Source organism: Haliotis asinina, chromosome 1 (assembly GCF_037392515.1).
Source record: "Haliotis asinina isolate JCU_RB_2024 chromosome 1, JCU_Hal_asi_v2, whole genome shotgun sequence".
Classification (NCBI taxonomy): Eukaryota; Metazoa; Mollusca; class Gastropoda; order Lepetellida; family Haliotidae; genus Haliotis; species Haliotis asinina.
Window position 1 is genome coordinate 82,221,891 of NC_090280.1, and position 22,948 is coordinate 82,244,838.

Sequence of the window (22,948 nt, forward strand, 5' to 3'; positions counted from 1 at the left end):
TGAAAATAAACTCAAGAAGTTCGTATCCATAAAAAAATGTCCTGTATTACTACGCCAACTTCTAAATGCCTTTGAAGAATCACACGAGTCTGGACCAGACAATCCAGTGACTGACATCTTTTATATCGATCAACGTCATTGGCTTACGACGTGCAAATACATCCCCGAACTTGACTACTTCATCCAGCCAGGTTGCTATTGGGATGCACCCTTACCCGAAATCATCAAAGACTGAAACAACAGCAAGATTGCGTGTTGATCAGCTTTTCCTTTTCTTCATGCTTTCTATATTAGCGCTGACATGTAAGGAAATGCTGCTCCAAAGCGATGTATCTGAGAAGAATTTCACTGATCAAGATCTATGTTTAAAAATGTGTCTTGACTTTTGATTTGAATCCAGTGACAGTTTTTTTGTGATTTAATATGGATAGGCAGGTCCTTCCACTAGCATGGTTCGACATATTCAAAGGCTTTTCCTCCAAATGGCCTAGTGAGTGATGCGCCAATTGTGGAAGTGTGCAGTTGACAATATACGAGCCTTCGACTCAAGCAATGCTTTGTTATCATCCGGCCAACCATGTGCTACCTGGCATTTTTTGATAAATTTCCAACATTTGTAATTGCATTCTTTAATGCTATGCATTCGGAGTCGTGCTGTGTATTTTAATCTAATGTCTGGAGCGGTAGAGTAAGTTTTTTTATTCTTCATTTCCCCACCGGTTTTGTTCGAATTTGAAATGCACGACAAAAATGTATGATTGCAATTATTGTATTATCAATTATTGTCTAAACATTGATCCGAACACGTTCTAAAAATTATGGTAACACCTGCACAGGTTTTAGGTTTGTACAACACTGCCGTTACTTTATCAGGATCTACCAAACTAAAGGTGACTTATAAATATCTGAAACGTGCCAACATGTCTAGCAGTTCCCTATCACAAAATAACCATGTTGACAAACACAAGAAATTAAACATAGTCGCTTAAATATAACAGTGTCGTACAATGCTTGTAATTGGTTATATAAGGTACGATTTAGGCTCCTGGTTATATTCAATAGAACACACGTATTACAGGCACGTTCGTTGAAACCATTCGTATTCTACCACGGTGTCAATTCGCTCACCTGAACTGCGTGCATCAGCAGGCGAGGAGGTTGTGTGCAACTGGTGGAGGCAGGTAGGCATAGCTGTGTTTGACACTATTTTCCCCGTTTGTTTATTTTGAATTTAACTGTTTTAGGTAACTTGCTTTGTTTGACGTGAAGATCAGGTTTAGACTTTTTTTCAGCAACTGATGCTTGTCGTCAAAGGCGACTAATGGATCTGGCCAGGCTTGCTCACTTGGTTGACACATACAAGCCAATGCTCATGTTGTCATCACTAGATTGTCTGTTCCAGACACAATTATGTACAGATCACCGTCATGTGATTGAAACATATTTATTTCCAATGAAAGGAACCGGATTGGTAAACAAGCATAAGCTCATATAAATACCGCCCCGGGATACAATGGAAAGAGTAAATAAGCCGTGAGTGATTTAGTTTTGCAAATACGAGAAGTAATGGCAATCACTATTAAACAATACAGGTTTGTGTGTCATACAGGCAAGCTATTTTGGATCAAACCCGTCTCTTAAATGTATAAACGAGTGCACTGAAATTAAAAGTTCCTTATTTTCTACTGAGGAACAGTTTTTGGTTCCAACAAATTTGGATTTAGGTCGAAACCTTTAGTGTACAAATACATACTTTGACGTGTATCGTTGTAAACAGTACATGAAAAGAAATACTGAACAGAGTCTTTATAGTTATGGCCACAAGAGCAAGATGATGTTGGAGGTATAAATCTTTCATATTTGTGCGCATTAAGGTCACCACATTCAAGTCGGAGACGAGAATGTAGAATTTGACAGAATCTGCTTCCGAAATTTAAGTTAAAATTACTGTAGATAGATGAATCGTTCGAAATTGCATTTTTGAACATCGATAGCCTCGGTGATTCTCTTTGATCGGTTAGTAATGAATTCCACTATTTACAGTATCCGGGAGAAAAGACCTAGCGCAATATACAGATTTACAGCTTATATATAGTCTGAAGGTTTGAATCATCGCGCAGATTATAGCCAACGACATTTTATACTCTAGACGGAACAAGGTTGCTAAGATACCTTGGTGTAGTGTTATTAACCATTTTGTGACACATAGTCATTTTATGAAAGTATCTTCTACGACATAACCGGTGACAATTGGCTTCTTTGTATATTTTATGATGACTGGTACCACGAACTGCACCACACACGGTTCTTAAAGCACCAAGATTAAGCTTTTCAAGTACATCAGCTTGATGTTTGGTACAATTATCATATATATATGTTTTTTGATTTGTGAAATAGTCATTCATTATATTTGCAATTTCGGTGCTATCGTCATGAAGTAGATCAAACTTAAGTACTGGAAAAGAGCTTAATGAAGATTTGCACTTTGTATAATTTTTAATCAGACGCCACCAGACTTTCACTGCCAACAAAAAACCCCTCAAAAACAACAAAGCAAAAACACCCCCCCCCCCCAACAAAAAACAAAAAACAAAACCAAAAAAAAAAAAAAAAAACCAACAACAAAAACAAAAAAACCCCAAAAAATCAAACAAACAAACATAGCAAAATCAAAACATCAACCCACCAAAAAACAAAAACAAAACAAAAAAAACACACACACCCCAAAACAAACAAACAAAAATAAAAACACACACTCCCTTGAAAACATACAACCAAAACCAAATCAACACAATAAATCAAAACACACATTAGAAATAATAAATCCAGGGACTCCTACCCACTGCTGCAGAAGCACCATTGCATTATGGGATCATGTAGAGGGTTTCCGAGTTTTGTTAGTTTGAAAACTTTGGACATGGACATCACATTCACTTACAGAACCACACTCTATGTACATATGATAAAACATTAAAAGTAAAATGGACATTGATCTAAGAAGGAAGAAAGTTACTAATGAATGAAAAAACAGTACTGGAAAATCAAACATTCACCCATTTTTCATGATATTTCCCTGGTTCACTTTTAGCATAGTATCTGTTCTCAACATGATGTCCAATCTTTAAACTCTTTTAAAATGGATCAGACTAAAGACTTTGGAAAGTTTGCATTTACATATATAAAACTTCGCTAACAACAATAACAAATCAAAGTTTTATTTGTGATGAAATTAAAAAAAATGAAAGCTCAAGATTAAGGTCAAGGTTACATACATGACTGCACCTTGCTTTCAGCATGTATAAAATACTTGTCAGAATATATGTACCTGGGTATCGTGCCAAAAAAGGTGTTGGTTTGGGGGTGTGATTCCCCACATAGGTGCAAATGCGTAAAGCTCATTTCTGGTGCCCCTAAGTAAACCAACCCACTCACTCTATAAGCACCTGTTTAAAAGGTGGAAGCCAACTAGTGCGGATCATTTTAACCAGAACAGTTAGCTTTCCTGACCTCCTTGACTGCTTGGTCATCTGCTGTGCAGAATTGTCTGCCTTAGTTGTATGAGGATGTGCACATTGTTGGCAGGAATCTTAGCTAAGCCTTGATTCAGATCCTTCCTCCTTCAACACCATACCCGTGATTTCGTTGCCAATTTTCTACCTTCTCAGATTCTAGCAGCTCCAGCAATTTCCTTCCTTGTGTGGATGTAGTAGAAATTTTGCGATTGGCAGCTCTGTGCAGTATTTCTTTGAACGATTGGTCGGATCTTTTTCTGCACAGCTTTCTCCATTTCTTCTGTTGCCATCGCCATTCGATGTGTGGAGTTGCGGGAAGTAATATGAAGAGCGGTGGGTTTCCTATTCGCTGCTAGCACCGTCTTGGTGTCCTTGCCTTTGATGTAGGATCGGAGTGAGTCCAGTTCTGCTGTATCTCCTTCCACCGATTGGAAGTCCAAGCAAAATATTGGAACTCATTGAAAACCGAAGTCTCCTTTGACCCAATCGATGCTTTTTCTCCAGGATTCTGCTTCACTGCTGGTTAGACGAATTCCGGACATGCGACCCATCTTCTTGCGTACCATGCAACGAAGAACATTTGTTGTGGATGGTCAGCTATGACCAAACCGTGGTCTGTCTTTTCTGCCACTGGTGGTTGTACTTTGAACAGACCGTCACCTGCTGGAGAAACCCGGTCCAAAACGTTTTCTGTTCTGTCAGTGTCTCGGCAGGTGTTCAGGGAAACTTCTATGCGAGTAAAACCTGGTTGTTGTACATCTGGGTGGAGAAAGGTTTTGTGGAGATGCTCCACAAAATCAGTTCTCGTTCTTCCCCAGCTTCGACGTTGCAAACGACTTTGTTCTACAGCTTGGTGCGCATCGTTTTGCCAGACTTTATCAGTGTACAAACATGGGTCCCGACCAATTATGTGTTGACCAGAATGGTGGGTTTGATGGCTTCTGGGAGATTGCATTGTTTGACAAATCCAAGCTGGCTACAAAGAAATTGCATAAGCTGTTTTCGGTCTAGGATGCCAGAATAGTCTTGGGTGTAATCAATGCTGTAGATCCCTAGTATGTTGTCTTGCAGCTTTGTTTCCAGATTGGACAATTTCTCTTGGAGTTGGTAGATCTGGATTTCAGAGACGTCCACTTTGGCCACGAAGACTGCAAAGGGGATTGCATCTTTGGTTTGGGCTTTCCATGCTCGTAGTGATTTCTGTTGGGTTTCAATCTTTTGGATCGTACTGACAATACCTCCTGCACTCGTCTTTTGCACCATGTGGAGAATGGTTGCGTTCATTTTGATTTGCTTCGGTATACTCTTTTAATGTGGTGCATAGTATCCAGTGCAGGAGCCCTACGATTGTTTTCACATGGCCGTGCTCTACTGTCGTGCATTGGATGCTTCCCTTGTGCTGCACGATGTCTTTGCACAACAGACAGCCAAACACGTAGAGGTCGTTGATGATAGCTTGTAGACCGGAGAAAGGTTGCAGGTGGATTTCCAATGAGATAGTCCAGTGTCGAGATATGGCACATGAGGCTGTTGTTGTGTGTGCTTTCCAGTAGGAGGTGGTGTGCGATCGATTTGCACTGAATACCCATGTCTTGGAAAGTTGCTGTGATTTGCTTTGCCACAGGTTTTTGTTGCCGTTGTGTATTCTCTATACTACAGCAACTCTACATGACCAAATGGAAGTTCGATCAACTTTGGTTGAAAATGGGTTTGGATCTTCCTCCTTTCGCATATGGCTATGGCAAACTTTTTTACACAGGTAGAATCCTTCTGGAATGTCTGTGGCTTTTTGGTGTTCGCTGAATGGAGGGGTCTGCTGTAGCTGGGCAGCGGTGTGTGTTGAATTCTGCTGCAATATCCCTGTGGCGCTAGCTGCTGGAAGTTACAAGAATCTTTCTTCCCGCAAGGACATTAATCCACAAATCTGTTGAGGAGGAGTTTGTGTCGAATGCACCACCGAAGGCAGGTGTCACCATAAGGTTCTTTATGTTGATCTTGATTTCTTCTGGAACCTCGAGTGGGCACCTCTCCTGGGGTGTGTAGTCCATCGCTTTGGTTTTCCACAGAACACATTTCTTGCTGTCAATGCAATGGTCAATGGCGCTGCACTTGCAAGTTGAGGTGTCCAATTTGAAGATGGTGGGGAATTCCAATATGGTGGTCCATGCATCAGTGGTGTCTGCCCTTGGGCTCTGGAGAGCAGTCATTGGTGAGAATGATTCGGAGTTGGCCTGCTGCCAAAATTGGTTGGGCGGGTAGATGTAAATGAAATCCACTATTTTGCCATCTTCTACGAACTTGCAAAAGTACAAGTACAGTTCTAGAAAATGTCGAGGGATCTGGTAGCGCTCACAGAAGGTGTGGCCCAATGACTCCAGGATTTTTATTCACATGTATCAGGCTTGCAATACGTGGTCTTTCCTTTGCTTCCCGAAAAGACAAACGACCTGATCGGATCTCGGAATAGGGTTGGTTCCTGACATTGTCCAATGTTTATGTACCTGTTTGTCTCTAACTGGGGTTCACCTTCTATAGGGGTTTTCCTTTGACAGTTGTTATTTTCTGCCTTGGATTCCATTTTCGTTTCTCCGTATTCCTGTCTTGGGGTTGGGTCCAAAAGAATCTCCAAGAGTGCCTCTAAGATATACTCAAATGCAACTGTACCTATTGTTATTTTTGGAATCCTTTGTAAGTTGCATAGGGATTTTGCTGTGCGATCCCGTACCCCCTTTGTATATACTACCCACGTGATTTCATGGAGAATACCCACGAAAGTTTACTTTGTAAAAGAAAAAACAGTCGACCAGGATGATGTCATTTGAGGTTTATACTTTTATCAAGTAATCAAGATGAATATTTCAAGAGAGCAGAAATGCTAATTTATGGAAACGTGTGCAGAAATTCAATTGTCATATTTTAACTGCGGTATGTCCTTCGTATTTTTGACGATTAAAAATAAGAGTTGAATATGTAGACCATTTTTCTTTTGTTTCAGGACTTAGTGACGTAATCATGCCCAAGATTATCATAGACGCCGACACAGGGGTGGATGATGCTTTGGCCATCATGTATGCCTTGTCCTCTCCATATATTGAGGTCCTCGCTGTAACATGTACGTGGGGGAACACGAGTCTGGAAAACAGTTGTCGAAACGCAGTACGAGTTGTCGACCTTTGTGGAAAACAGGTAGGTTTCAGTTGGTCACTTGTGAGTAGCGTGTGGACACTGTGGGATTGCTCCTATATGTCATTGTAAAATGTAATCGAGAAGGTCCGGTGTCTTTGTCTTCAGTAACCCATTGTAGAAAGGGATCGGGTGGTCAGGCTTGCTGATGTGGCTGACACATGTCATCGTATCTCAGTTGGGCAGATCGATACTCATGCTGTTGATCACTGGATTGTTTGGTCTGGACTCGTTTATATACAGACCGCCACCATGCAGCTGGAATATTGCTGAGTGCGGCGTGAAACTAAACCCACTCACTTAATCACACAGGAGGTGTTTCTATAACTTGTGTCTATCTTTGGAATATACTTTGAATGGTATTAAATGCAGAATGATAGTGAAGTTTGTAATAATGGAGTGGACCTAGACTCGAAGGGGTGTAATTCTTATGTACAAATCTACACATAAAGTTACCAAGATCGTTGGCCAATAGAACATTCGCTGAACAACCGATCTGGGCCCATGCTACTCTCAAACAGAATTCCTTTTGTATCATCTCAGCTCGTTCATGTAAGAAAACACAAAGTTATACAGGCTTAAAACCTTTGCCACTTCAGTGAAACCCAGATTATAGGTATGGCACGTGTACCACTGTTTGAACAGTTCATCAGACATGTTATATCATGTCACGTGTGTCTAAGGAAACGCCCCAAGTGATGGAGGGCTATTTCCAACACTTCAGGGGTACCCATTAACACGGGTACTGGACTGTCAAACCCAGCAACATGTGTAAAATATTAAGGTTCAACCTCACAGGTTGGCATCCCTCCAAAGAGAATTGCATTGCCCCAAGATGACCATCCAAACCCTGCAGCCATAAACCCAAGATATTTACAGACGGCCATCATATACCTGGGATATTGCAACAGTGACGTTAAAGAACCAACCAACCAACCAACCAACCAACCAACCAACCAACCAACCAACCAGTCTTGATAATATGTCAACCCCATTCCCATGCTTGTGGATTTGACGAAAATGGTACAGAAAGCAAGCTTGCGTCACTTACGCCGACAGCGTTTAGTTAAGCGGCTTTTACTTAGGCGATTTCCGGTGTATTTCTGTCTAAGGGATTACACAGATTCCAAAACGATTGCCTGCAAGCAAACAAATATGGAAAAGCGTTCTAGTGAACAAGTGTTGTTTTTTTTTCAATGAGGTACCTATCTACAGCGGAAGCAGTAAAGCCCTTACGGGTCTGGCTCCAGATCTGGGGCCTGATCGTTACACCATCCATGGGGCCGATGGTATGGGCGACGCTGAGTGGGAAAGTACCGTCGACATTGGCATTATTCAACGTGAAAACGCCGTTACAGCGTTGACAAACATAGCCAGACAACATCCGGGTAAGTTGTGAGTTAGTGAGTGAGTGATTGAGTTGGTGACTGTGTCAGTGGATGATTGTTTGACTTGGTGACTGTGTGAGTGGGTGAGTGAGTGAGTGAGTGACTGTGTGAGTGGGTGAGTGAGTGAGTGGGTGACTGTGTGAGTTACATCATCCAGGTAAATTGAGCGAGTGAGTATATTTGAACAGTGTGTGGAGATTCACTGATACACAGATGGTGTATTAGCTATTTATTATGCATTTCCTGGACTGAATTACGCGTCTGATCATACGTTGATGTCAGTCAGGAAAGACTAAGAAAGAAGACAAACCATGTTTTGTGGATAGTCAACTTCTTTTTGCAATGAATACGACGTTTCGGTAGGTAGTACCACTTACATGATAACGGTGTTACTCCCTATGCCTTCATCTTTACAACTTGTAAAATGCCTCTCAAAGAACTTTAAAAATTAAAAAAATGTTACACCAATTGTCGCACAGATATCTCTTAACTTGGGACCGTTACACACACGTAACACATTTACAGCAAATTGCCAACTGCGGCGCTACCATTTGTTTGTCCATGTCTTTATTTGTTCTCTGTAATGTCCTCCTTCCACACTCTGTCTCTGTCTGAATGTTCGGAGTCCACTCTTAGTACCTGAAATTATGTACAATTATGTTTTCGCCCATTTGCAGGTGAAGTATCACTGGTGACCCTAGGCTCCCTGACAAATGTTGCACTGGCGATCAACTCGGACCACGAATTTGCTGCCAATATAAAGGACTTGTACATGATGGGTGGAAATATAGATGGTCAGTATGTAACCTTCCGGCGTTTATTTCAAGGACAATATCATCTTAATGTGGGTTAACTATGAAAGGCGGCCCAGGATCAGATGTTGACCTTGACTTTTCTGTCGAATCCGGTGCTTTGCAACCATGCTAAAAACAGGACTATTTTGGTATTCATTTTTGAAAAAAAATGGATAAAATAAGACACTGCAGCACTCTTGTCTTTTCAAAGAATGCTCAGCTTTCTATTTGGGTATGTTCAAAACGCAAATATGTAAACCAGTGACCCATCATTATGCAGTGAATATAAAGTTAGTTTTATGCCACACTCGGTAATATTCCAAATATACGGTGGTGGTTTGTATATAATCGAGTCTGGACCAGACAATCCAGTGATTAACGGCATGAGCATCGATCTACACAACTGGGATACGATGACATGTGTCAACCACGTCAGCGATCCTGACCGCCGAATGCAGTTAGTCGCTTTTCACGACAAACATGGGTTGCTGAGGGACAGGATCTTCACAAGCGATGTTCATAAGCCATGTTTTTCTTGAATTATGTCAATCACCTTGGTGTCAGAAGGACAGAAGCTTCAGTGATAAATAGTTTCATTAGTTTTATAAAAATCGACAAAGTCGGGTATGTTACATACCCCGTGATGCAGAAAGCTTATTCGAAATATTTGTAATAATAATATTTCCATGACGCCATGAGCATATTCTTGCTCGTATCAAAGATGAACTCGGAGTCAAACCCACAAGCACGGAGAGTGAGCGAGTGAGTATGATTTTAAGCCGTTTTAGCAATATTTCTCCAATATCACGGTGTACTCATGTGGGGAATCTAACCCGGATGTATGGCATGATGACCCAACGCTTTAACCACTAGGCTACCACACCGCCGCCCCACAAGCATGGAGAACATGGTGCTAATAGGACCATGCAACGCCATCAAGTCGCTTAAGATAATGTTGTAAATCAACAACATCCATTGTCCATTTTTGGGGCAGTCTCGTCAATTCCTTGCATTCTCTCCATTATCCTTTTTTTTCATATTTGTAGTTTAGAACATTGAATAAAAAGGTGTAATTTGAATTAGCTTCCTTTTCCAACTCAAGGACTTGGCCATTCTGTTGTGAAAGAGTTCAACTTTAGTCTTGACCCGGAAGCAGTTGACATTTGCCTCAGGAACATGAAGAACATCCACATTCTGTCACGTGACACGTCCGATTTGACGCAATTTTCAAAGGTACACAGCAACCCTTTGTTCTTTTATACTCCTCATACTATTGAGTCTACTACCCCTTCTGCTGGCACTACTACTACTTCTTCTACTACTACTACTACTACTACTACTACTGCTGCTGCTGCTGCTGCTGCTGTTGCTGCTGCTGCTGCTGCCGCCGCCGCCGCTGCTGCAGCTGCTACTACTACTACAGGTTGTTTAGTTTGACCTGATCAAGTGAATACTAATGCATTGCACGACTGTGTCACAACTGGTTGGTTTATTATTCTGGAGGGGTGCGCCTTTGTGAGGTGACAGTCAATATGTCCGAACAGTCGGAACAAGGTCACCGTTTGAAATTAATTTTGGAAGTCGAGAAATCGTCAGCAATGTCTTCAAACAATTAGCTACAGATGGTTTAATGTTTCCTGTTCGGGCATTTAGGCAGCGAGCTCCACAATTTAATGAAATTAACTCGACCAGCCGTTTGTGCCATTTGACCTCCAGGGTCATGCATATTTAGAGTAGCTCAGGTCAAATGAACAACCTGTACTACTACTACTACTACTACTACTACTACTACTACTACTACTACTACTACTACTACTACTACTACTACTACTACTACTACTACTACTACTACTACCACTACCACCACCACCACCACCACCACTACTACTACTACTACTACTACTACTACTACTACTACTACTACTACTACTACTACCGCCGCCGCTACTGCTGCTGTTGCTGCTGCTGCTGCTACTACTACTACTACTACTACTACTACTACCACTACCACTACCACTACCACTACTACTACTACTACTACTACTACTACTACTACTGTCATTTGCTGGCGGTCTATAGCCAGGCTGTACGATAATGTGTCGTGTTTAGAAATATTCTTTTATAGTAGGTTGCTATTTTTTCAAATATAAATCTGTGTTATTCTAGCTATTTTACTCTCTTTCTTTTTTGTTGACAGGTATATATGTCGTTTGAGCTTGTCATTATTAATATAAAGTTTTCATAGTTACGATACTGTTGACATCTTTAATAGTGAAATCGTTTAATTCCTTCATTCACTACTACAGTGTTGGTTGTAGATAAATGGTGGAACAAAGGATCGCAAACACCCAGTGTCGATACGATTTTCCGAAAAGAGCTTTTCCTTTCTTCTCCATGTCCTTGTAGAAATGTTCCAATATTTTCCCCATTTTATTTTGGAGCATATCGGGTTAAAAGTGAAACAACAACCCTCTCCGATGACCCCCTGTCCCCCACGAATGCTAAAATGACCGATCCCTGACCTCAAATACGTTTCCGTGTTACAGGAATGGGTGACAGAGCACTTTAACATCAACACGAAGAAGGCTAACTTCGCGAAACGAATCCTCCAAGACAGGATTGCAAGTCCGCACTACCTCGGAATACGAATACCCGACTTTGCCCTTATGGTTGCTATTGCGCACCCGGAAGCTGTCTCAACGAGCGATGCATGCGCAGTAATAGAGCTCTCTGGCAAATCACGATCTCTTTTGAAACTAGAATGGGGCTCCAAAAACTCCAACGTCACTATGTACAAGGATTTTTCTTATGAAGTGCTGATGGATGGGTTCAGAGATATGTTAAACGACTAAACATACGAAAGGATCGTCCCACCGGGATTCGAACCCACCCCCTCAGAGTCAGGCACCTAAACGCCAGCACACAAAGTCAGACACCTTGTTTGTTCAGTCACCGTGCCTTCCACGTATTTAACATTGCTGCACTTGACCACTTTCTAAAATTCAATGTGTGTTCACAAACTAATTAAAGCAAGAATCTCCCACTCTGATGCATATCTCTCTTCAAGGTGCTCTGACAGCCCTCCCCTCCACTAGAATTCAGGCGTAGGTTTTATCATCCAATTATCGCTGGATCTTCATTATTATTATTTGTACATGTTGGGGAAGCATTCAGACCAGAATTTCGAATTCTAAATCCTAATGATCAGGGCTTAGATTTTCGAAGCTCTCTTAGCGTTAAGATGATGTTTATGTGTGGCACTTACGGCTCTCCTAGCGCTAACAGAGCTTCGAAACTCTGGGCCAGTTTCCGAATGTAAACGAAATCTTGCTCGTGAGTCAGTGAGTCAGTGAGTCAGTTATGTTTTACACCGCCTCTAGCAATATTCCAGCAATGGCGTCACCAGTAATTACACGTGCAAATGGATGAAGACACGGGGGTGTACAAAATCAAGACGCCAAGAGTAGACGCCGAATTTCCGACAGAAGCAGAACGTGAGGGGAAGACCTTGCAGAGATCAAATAACGGCATGCCCAAAGAAATGGTAGCGAAGCAGTTGGAGTGTTTCTGTAAATATGAAGTTGCTTTGCCAATGGGAGACCTCAATGTAAATAAAGTGAATGAGTGAGTTTCGTTTTACCGCTTTTACCAATATTCCACAGACACCAGAAATGGACCTCACACGTCGTACCCATGTGGCCAGTCGAACCCGGGTCTTCAGCGTGACGAGCAAACACTTTAACCTCTTGGCTATGTGTACAATCAGACAAGCGTCGCCGAGGGATCGAAATCAAGATTCATTTACTTTTGTTAACGTTATGCTAGCTACGACCAATTAAAATATTTGGCTTAATTCCCTGTGTTATGAACGCCCAGTTGGTGATTTTATTCTATTTCTAGGTAACCAGAAATGAGTTTCACACATTATACACGTTCTTGGAAGAACACTGACGTGTTTTCACACTAGTCAAAAATGTGTGCAATGGTACGACATTTTGACAAATCTGGGATTTGATAGAATTGACTTCTGTTTGTTAGCGTATGATACACTGTATTTATCCAAACACCCAGCAAATGCTCTACATATGTACTGGGCCTGGCTAGTTTGGGACAGCATAATGGTAATCGTTCCAATATCTCACGGATAATTACACTCGTGAAGGTCCGGGTTAGAATGTTGGCCTTCAGTAACCCATGCTTGTCGCAAGACGAAACTGACGGGATCTGTGGTCTTGTGGCTTTTAATACATCTGTGGTGATGAAAAACTGGAAAATATTAAAGGATTTTCCTGTGACCCTTTAATTGTTTCTCTCAGCATATTTTACATCTGTATGATATATCCAAAATATTCGAAGATCACAAGAGGCAGTAGTGGGTTTTTTTCAGATTCACAATTTTGTAGTAATTGTGACGGACATTGTAGATATAGGGCCATGAAAAACATCGACCAAAAAACGTACCTTTCATGAAAGATTCCATTTACAATGCTTTTTGCTTAAATGATATTTTTCCGCTGGACATACTTCGTGTACGGGAAAAGACAAAGTATGTTTTTGTCAGTAAAGATTCAAGGTTTCTATTGTAAGGAACCAGCAAGGTTAGGCAGTCTTTACTGTGCGAGTTCTTGAACTGGCTTAGGAAATCAATAATTGACTCTGGTCCTAATGAGGTTATACGTCAAGACTTCAGATGGTAATTGCACAAGCTCAAACGCCGACAACGGCAATTGGCAACCAAAATGGTTTCTGACGGAAGATAACTGCAATGTCTAGTGTCAGATGAACCATTGTGGTTGTTGATGGGGAATGCCCTCTGCAAAGTAAAACAAGTGTCAAAAATTCTAAATTTGTTGCATTTTTGCTAATCAAAGTTGACACTTTTCTTTTCCCAAGTTGAATTTAAATGTTCACCGGGAATCAATCCGTAAATGTATAAGTGTCTTAAAATGTAATTTTAGATCTGTTATAAAAGTGTCAAAATTATGATCATTTCCAGTTGCTTTACAGCGATAAAATGCTGAAACATACCGAAAAAATGTAAAATTGTGCATGTGCATAGTAGACTCTTCAAAATGAAATTTTGTGGAGAGCAATGCATTGCTATCGTTTCCATATCTTATGAAAATAACTGTCATCACAGTCATTACTGCTGCCCACCAGGTGGTGTTCAAGTCAGTACCTTGTATGACCACCTCCAGCTGCTACCACTGCCCGACACCTCCTGGATACAGATCGAATCAGTCGTTGGATGTTTTGTTGTGGAATCCTTCTCCATTCCTCCTGCAGCATGTGGAACAACTGTTGAAGATTCTGTGGTGGATTACGACGTCGACGTATCCGTCTATCGATCTGATCCGAAAGGTGTTCGATTGGGTTTTGATCCAGGGATCTGGAGGGCCGGGGGTGGGTATTGATGTTGTTATTAGTCAGGTAGTCCACGGTGGCACGTGCTGTGTGGGGCCTGGCGTTGTCTTGTTGGAAGAGCTGCCGTTGACGGTCAACAAGGTGAAGGACGTGCGGACGGAGAATCTGCTCGATGTATTGACTGGCCATCAGATTGCCTTAGACAAGCACAAGTTCTGATCTGCAGGTGTATGAGATCTCCCCCACACCATAACACTCACTAACCGAATCTGTCCACCTGTCTGAGTTAGGAGCAAAACGTTCATGACGTCGTCTGCAGACACGGTCTCTACCATCACGTCGCCTTAGGAGATAACGGCATTCATCGCTAAACCATATGCGCCTCCAGTTTGCTATGTTCCATGGTAGCACCGTGTTACACCATCTCACTCGTCGACGTCGATGTAGTCGTGTCAAGGAGGGGGGAACTTTTGGACGTTTGGCACATATTCCTACTTCTCGGAGACGGTACCGGATTGTCTGATCGGACACTCTTCGGGCTCGAAACTGTTCTTGTGTTGTGTCACGGGCGGTACGATGGCGGTCACATACGTGGGTTACCCGGATGTACCGATCTTGGGCGGGTGTGGTGATTCTAGGTCTTCCTGATCTTGGACGGCCATTTGTCGAATTTGTTAGACGAAATCAATCCCACAATTGAGGTATTGTGCTGGGATCAGCGATAAAGATCCTTGGCACCTCACTTTTTGATTCGCCAGCTTGCAATCGTCCAATTGCTTGATTTCGATCCCGTTTAGTGTACAGACAGTGTACAGTACTTGCATGATGGATGAAATTGTGAGATTCATTTGAGTGTTTTATAGTCACATGCTGTACTTATGTTCTGCAAGTGAGAAACAACCATTGTGTCTGATATTCGTGGTGCATGGCATCCACGCACATCAGGACAATCCTGATTGATGAAAGCGTTTAAAATCATTTCGGGTTGCGTTTGGTCAAGCATGATATTCTAAACCATTCCAGAAACAATGTGCAACCCTAAAAAATGTGTGAGTTTACATATGTGTACAAAATTGTAACTATTATTTCTGAATTTCATTTTGCGTTTCTTTCTTTTGTATTTAACATTTATGACGGTTGTATTACTGATCATGACTAATCATTTAAATCCCAGCCCTGTTTCTTTATGAGTTTATCGAGTTTGTGGGTGACGGTCCAATAGTATGGACGGCTGGTCGGAGGTTGCAGTTTTTGACAGGTGGATTTCTGGGTTTATTGAAATGTTCCGCGTTGTTTGTTGCACCATCTGATCAGGGTAGCGGTGGTAGCGTTTGAAGGCTTGTGGTGAGGGAGCTCGGTAGTAAAATTCTGACAAACAATTGAGAATACATTAATTTGCAACGAAACCGGCAGGGAATCCGAAAGACACCTTTTGAAAAAAAAAGAAATGTTCTCAGTTGTAGCTACAGTAGATCTATATAGATTTCATGCCGCCATTTAAAATTCAAATCCGCATCACCTCCCATGTCATGAGACCCCCCAAAAACCGCAACATTCAATTCTCCAAAAAACGTTAACTTGTTAATCTAAAAGTATACTGACGAAGGCTTATCGATCTACCGGTCACGTGTACAATCACGTGTTTAGGGAACCAGTTCCCCATTCTATCCAATATCAGTATCGTCTGCTGTGCTGTCGTCTGCTGCACGGCTCTGCCCACAGTGTGACATGGCACTTCAGGAGATTAAAACGATGTTTGCTGGGAAATGGAAACTTGACAGAAGCGAAAACTTTGACGTATTCCTGAAAGAAATGGGTATGTACATTTTAATCACGATATTAGTATTCCCTGTATTTAAAACGCCAAGAAATGATTCATTCACTCATCAAAACCCCAAACTCACGACACAAGTTAATCGCTGGCATATATGGACAGGAAACACTATTCTCGGCAATCATAAACCTCTGTGTATCTTTTAAATAACTGAGTCTCTAATCTTTTTCTTTCTAAAGACAATTTTGGGACGCTTATTATCTTGCGTTCTTTGTTGTAAACATAAGTTAAGTGCAGATGTAGTCAGTCCTAATTGTCATCTTTTCGTTCGTGACTTGGCATGTAAATACCCCCTTGTTCCCGGCTCGTAATGTTATTTATAATTCGATAGTTCTGACCGTGGCCACATATAAACAATTTTCGGAGAAGCTGCATTACTGACGAAACTATTTCAAAATTTCCAGTTATTATTTCGGAAATGAAAATTGTTGACATGATTCAACAGAAAACTAGTGTGTGTAACACGTTTCGGAACACATATTACAGTCAATCTGTCAAACTAGTCATTTGGTCAAATGACTGAACGATCAGCACTTGGTTATATGACTAAAACAAATAAGACTAAAATTCTCATTTGTGACACCGGAGACTAAATCGTATTACAGTGGTAGCTGTCTAAACCGGCATCAGTACAATCCGGCATGTTGTCGCCATCTGCATATAACTTCAGTACAGTCCGTGACTTGTACATTTATCATCCGCTTTACAATCCGGAACGTTGACTAAACCGGATTAATTCTTCAGCCCCATTGAGTGCCGGTTTAGACAGCTTCCACTGTAGTTTAAAAGTGAAACACGCGCACGCGCACGCACACACACACGCACACACACACACACGCGAAAGCGAACACTCTGTTTATTCAGTTTCAACATGGGAGCTTTGCATTACTTGTTTTGACAAGTGAGACATGAGTGAGGCCGGCTGTTGCACACAACACTGTTCTTCTAGCATTTTTTTCCTTGTTCCGAAATCTCCGACGAAGCCTTTGGGTCAGTATGTGCGAATTACCCCTAATTATACTTCCTGCGATAACTATAGCGTGTTTTATTAAGAGATGCTAAGCTCAGTCAATAGAATGACTATAACTGTTCAGGCATTCGGTTTAACTGGATCTCAATCTTTCTAGTCATTTGACCAGATGACTGACTGTTTTATTAATGACTGAATGACTGAAAAATTCAGTCATTCGGTCAAATCACTGGTTTGAGAGATAGACTGTAACATATATGACGGTCTCCATGGTGACAGATTTGCGTCAGCTTGGCGCGTTTACCTGATTCATTATTCAGACAGACCAAATCAGTATAATTTACACATAACCTCCGTGTAAAACGGACAGTGATAACACCTTTAGCGACATATCTCATGACCAGCATTTTCAACTGTTATAGACATAAATCGCTCGAACCTGCGAATATCACCCGCGGATTGCCTCAAGAGATCAGCACAAAATGTTTTAACTGTTATGAAAAATGAATTTGATTTTATAGTAATTCAGCGGCTATAGGCGCTCCACACGCTATACACTGTGTGGGGCGTCTTTGGTGACACAAAACTATATACCACTAGGTTGCGATTTCAGTAATGGCGAGGGTTATGTTGCTGTTTTAATCTTGTCTTATTCGCACACTTCTAAAACATACGCTGGGGACGGGCGTAACTACCCTTATCCCCCAAAGTCCGAGCTTACACATGATTTTTGCGGAGCAAAATTGTCCACAAACGCGTTATCAGAGCAATTTAAAAAGTGGTATACTCTCTTTGAATCATACTGACTACAATATTCTTTGATCACAAAGCATTACCAACACAGTCCCCATGTACATGAAACATGTTATTCTTCGTGACAGTAAAGGTGATAGGTGTCACTCTTCCAGTGTCGATTATTTACCCATCGACATGTATGTGAATGGTTTGTTACAGTTATGAATATATGTGAATCATAAATGATGTAGTCATTCTGTAGGCTATCGGACTTACACAAAAAATTACATTGCTTGCTACACGCCTGTTTGTTGGTCACGCGGAAGACTCAGGTTCGATTCCCCACATGGTTATAATGTGTGAGGCCTATTTATAATGTCCCATGCCGTGATATTGCTGGAATATTGCTAAAAGCGTCGTCAAACCATACTCGCTAAAGCCTGCATCGCTTCCGACCTTCACTCCTATCAAGATAACAAGAGGTAATGTGTACATCAAACTGAAATACTTTTACTCACTCACTCTACCAATCATTTCAAATCCGAAAATAGTAAATTGTCCAGAAGTTAATCCTCATATATAAACGAGTGAGTTGAACAACATCACGTCAGGATGGGACACAAACCAGTATTAGGCTGTGTATTGTTAAAATGTAAACACCATGTAGTTCCAACACGAGACTACCCGTCTTCTGCAAACCACGATCGTAAAAGACGACTAAAGGGAGCGGGCGGTCAGAATTGTTGACTTTGATACAGGTCATCATATCCAAATTTCGCAGATCGATGCTCATGCTGTTGATCACTGGATTATCTGGCCCAGACTTGAGTATTTACAGACCTCCGCCATGTAGCTGGAACACTGGCAAGTTCTCCAACCGACACACCAACACGAGACTTCGCAAAGATGGCGAACAGAAATGGCGCAAATATACATACAGGGAAAACTAGTTGCACGTGAATAAACCTCTATTGGCACCAGTCATGTCCACACGGAAATCTCCAGGCACTGAATCTCGATTTAATGTTAAGTTTGATTATCTCTTGTGGAACTAATAAGATGCAATGACAGTCTGTAGGGCGAAGTCTTTACGTCTTGCTGTCACGCCATGGTAGGACGCATTCATCGTAATGGAAGCAGCCTTTTAACGCCTATTTCGCTGAGCTATATACTTAATCATGATCCTCTCGTTACCGCGAGTGTTTTAAAGGGAACAGGCTCTGGCTGATTGACATGCTCAGGGAATTTTGGATCAGTCCGCCCCAAATAATTTCTTATTTGTCAGCTAACATTTATAATAGATATCGATCTGTCTGATGACGTCATCCTTTTGTACTCTGTTAGTGAGTGATTGAGTTCGCCGTTTTAGCAATATTCCAGCAATATCAAGGCGGAGGACACCAGAAATTGTTCCACACATCACACCCATGCTGGGACTCGAACCGGGTCTTTGGTGTGACGGGTGAACGCTTAAACCAATTGACTACCAGACCACCTTACACTACTCTGTAACCGGTAGCCCACTGGTGAAAACTTTCGTTCGTCTCGAGGAGGGTGAGTGAGTGAATATTCCAACAATATCACGGCGGGGGACACCAGAAATGGGCTTCACAACGTACCCATATGGAAAATCGAACCCGGGTCTCCGGACCACGAGAAACATGTGGGTTAGATCTTGGCCATAATGCTAGAATATGGCGGAAACGTAGGAAACATATGCTTACTTACTGGTGATTAAGACACTGTATCATTTTATGGGAATACTATTATATCGCTTGGACCAAGATACATTTGTAAATAAAATGGTAGCCCATATTTGATATGTACAACGCCTGACCTCCTTTGTGTGTGATATACTGCCCTTATTCTCGCATGTTCTTTCAACAAATGTGAATGTTGTTTGAACCTTTCAGGGGTCAACGTGTTGCTCCGCAAAATGGCGGAGTCCAGCCGCCCGGAACAAGTAATCGAGGTCAAGGACGGTCAGATCAGGATATCCACAAAAACCGGACTATCGACGCAGGACGATGTGTTTGAACTGGGCAAGGAATGTGAAATAGAGACAAACAAAGTTAAGCATAAGGTAATGAAAACCGAAGATACAAAAACAGACAGGCATTCCCTGGTCACGTGACCCCTGTGCATGCGCATGCGCATGTAACTTACCATGAATTAGTAACCTCAAAACTTGCAATAAATAACACTACTAACGTGTGCTGAAACACATGTTGTCTCACTAACGATTTGAACCGGTTTTGAAGTCTCTGTCGCCGTGGGTGGAGTACAAGTCTATAACGTATTCAAAAAACGACGATAGGCAATCAGCTCCTAAACTTTGTTTATATGACGTAGATAAAGCGTCAGTACAATCATCTAAGGCTCGTTGAAAATATTTTTATGATACTGGACAAAAAGAGAGTATAAATTTCTACATTAAGAGTGAGGAAGTGATAATTTGTTTACGTCGCTTTTAGCAATATTCTAGCAATATCACGGCGGGGGACACCAGAAATGGGGTTCACACATCGTGCCCATGTGGGGAATCGAAACCAGCTTGACGAGAAGAACGAACGATTTAACCACTAGGCTACCTCACCGTCCTATATATTGCAAAGACTGGAAGCATGCGCGCGCGCACGCACGCACGCACACACACACACTCACACACACTATGGAATACTGCAAGGGATATTGTCGCGTTCTCGATAACTTGAACTTCTGAAAACAGCTAAATATGCCAAGGCGGTTCTCGAGATATTAGTCAAATTTCGCGTTCCTGCTTTTTCACTGACATATTCAGCTTTTTCCAGAGGTCGAAATAGCGCGAAAGACCCCTACATTATTACATAATATATCCTTCGCCCTGTTTCAAACAGTGCATTGCGTGCGTTCCTGAGATCTCTTTGTTTATCCCGTCAAGGTGAAGGTCACGTACATCGACGGACGGGTGGTGGTCAATTCTCGGCCCATGGCGCCAGACCTGAAGCCACAGCGGATCTGTCGGGAGCTCATCGATAATGAAATGGTCATGGTGAGTTCAAACCTCAAGGGGTTCTTTGTCAGTATGTCTAGATGGCGGGTCATTATATGTGAAGGATAGCCGATATGGTAGACGGCGGTGCTAAACCCATGGCGGGACTCCAGCTCATGTCTGCCATCCAAGCAGCTGCTATTTAACGTACTTATTGCACTCGACGCACACGCAAAATATTATATGAGTGCCCGCCATTGCTACTTGCAGGACGCAACGTCATAGAAGTAGCGTCACTTCATAGTATTGTTCTTGACGTCACGTCAACACGACAAAGTGATATTGTGCCCTAGGGCATCGTATGAACCTCGATATTTTCGCCCTCGTAGGTAATAATGTGATTTAGAGTCATTTCAAAACAGATATTTCTTCTGCGTCACACACTCAGGGAAATATTTCGATCACACGATTAAATAAACATACTAGTTGGCTTCAAAACAGACTTCTTTGTATCGTTTTAGCTAAATGGTGGTCTGTTGTTTGGTGTCGTTGTTTCAGACAGTGCACGTCGGCGACGTCATCTGCAAGAGGATATTCAGGCGTGTTTAGACTGCTGGTCTTTACCAAGAAATTCTGGAGACCCTCAATCGGGAGGGTTTAAGATACAGCGTGACTGGTGTAGTATTGATGGATACACTCTTTAGACATCATCAGTTGCCCTAGAGCCATAGTGTCTGGTCACCACAATTCAAGTCGAACGGTGCAGGTGACCATTTTATCACGTGGTCAGTTAACAAGTCCCGGTGCCATTTGACCATTTAGCAGTGCGTGTTTCTTAGAGCTGACCACTTAGAAAAGTTAAATGTTCTCAAGGATCATTTTAATTGGTGTTCAGAATACGTTTGGAATAGCCGCCGTATATCATGTGATATAAATCTTAGCAGGGCTTCTGGTCAGCATATCATGCACTTATATATCGACTTTGGTACTACAAGACCAATCGGGAGGTTCGACACAACTCTGTTATCTATATTGAAACAGATGAGACTGAATGACCTGAATTAGGAATGCTATGACGTCATGACAATGTCATTACTACTAGAAAGTACTAGAAAAAATGCTGACTGTTTCATTTATTAAAAACTGTTCAAGTAGACTAGATGCCTGACTGTAGGTCGTATTTCATTGGATCAACTTGTTATTGAATAAACGTTATGAATTAGGATGGAGAATCATTTGTTATTTCACATTCGTATCATACTCTGCTTGGTAAGGGAACCTGTAGATCCATGCTACAGTGTCTAACAGACGTATGAAAATATAGTGACACATTTACTGTATTAACGAAAACATAGGTAACAAGAATACACCAATAAGTTAAAGTTAAAATATGGTACTGGTTGGTCCCTCCCTGGCGCTCGGAACTAATGGATACAAGAAAAGGTTGGTTAGCAGTAGAAAAGGAACAATACGTCTGACCGAGTACACACATACACACGCAAACACGTCGTCATATGAGCGAAATATTCTTAAGTATAACACCCAATTTCACTTCACCTCACCATTGTTGAAATAGTGATACAAAGGGTTTTGACCTGGTTTGTTATTGTTTAAAGCCTAAATATTCCACCTTCATGGGTCTGTGAATAATCGGGTCTGGGTTAGATAACCAAGTGATCATGAGCATCGCTTACCCAACTGGGTTACTATAACAACCGTCAATCAAGTAAACGATTCTAGGTCGACACAAAGGGTAAACTTTTATGGTCGGTGGCCTTTGATGGCAAAACCAAGGATAATCTACAACATATATAGTCTCCCTGATTTAATAGGCAAAGGCACCGAATATGCAAGATGATGGGGTGAGGTAAATACATACTCACCGCCAAAGGAAACGCGAAATTCATCAATATCTCCTGTGACGTCTCTTCACTGTGTTGAAGAGATTTCTGACATGTAATTGATTCCGTTAATACTGTTTTTCAGGGCAAAAGGAAAATGTTTGCGACCGACGCAGCATACATGACGTCACACATCACTGAAATGTGAGCTCAATGTTGTTGTTTTTTCATTTTGCTCGTGCAGAGAGAGGTCGTGAAGTTAGAACTGAATTCTTCCCATGATATTCTTCCTCTTACGATGCTACTTCTATTAAGTAAGGAACGGATACTGCTTGCAACAATGAGCATGCTACGTT

General features: G+C 41.7%; 2 protein-coding genes across 2 annotated transcripts; both read left to right on the forward strand.

Moving 5' to 3' along the window:
- Positions 1-1,149: 1,149 nt before the first annotated feature.
- LOC137283443 (uncharacterized) lies at positions 1,150-12,506 on the forward strand. The gene is made up of 6 exons (XM_067814938.1): positions 1,150-1,181; positions 6,508-6,698; positions 7,897-8,083; positions 8,761-8,877; positions 9,980-10,110; positions 11,424-12,506. Exons 2-6 carry the CDS (start codon positions 6,525-6,527, stop codon positions 11,727-11,729), a joined length of 915 nt encoding a protein of 304 aa, XP_067671039.1. The 5' UTR covers positions 1,150-1,181; positions 6,508-6,524; the 3' UTR covers positions 11,730-12,506.
- A 3,463-nt stretch (positions 12,507-15,969) lies between these two features.
- LOC137283463 (sodium/calcium exchanger regulatory protein 1-like) lies at positions 15,970-21,360 on the forward strand. Its single transcript, XM_067814979.1, has 4 exons — positions 15,970-16,057; positions 19,694-19,863; positions 20,701-20,811; positions 21,310-21,360. Exons 1-4 carry the CDS (start codon positions 15,970-15,972, stop codon positions 21,358-21,360), a joined length of 420 nt encoding a protein of 139 aa, XP_067671080.1.
- The last annotated feature ends 1,588 nt before the right edge of the window (positions 21,361-22,948 follow it).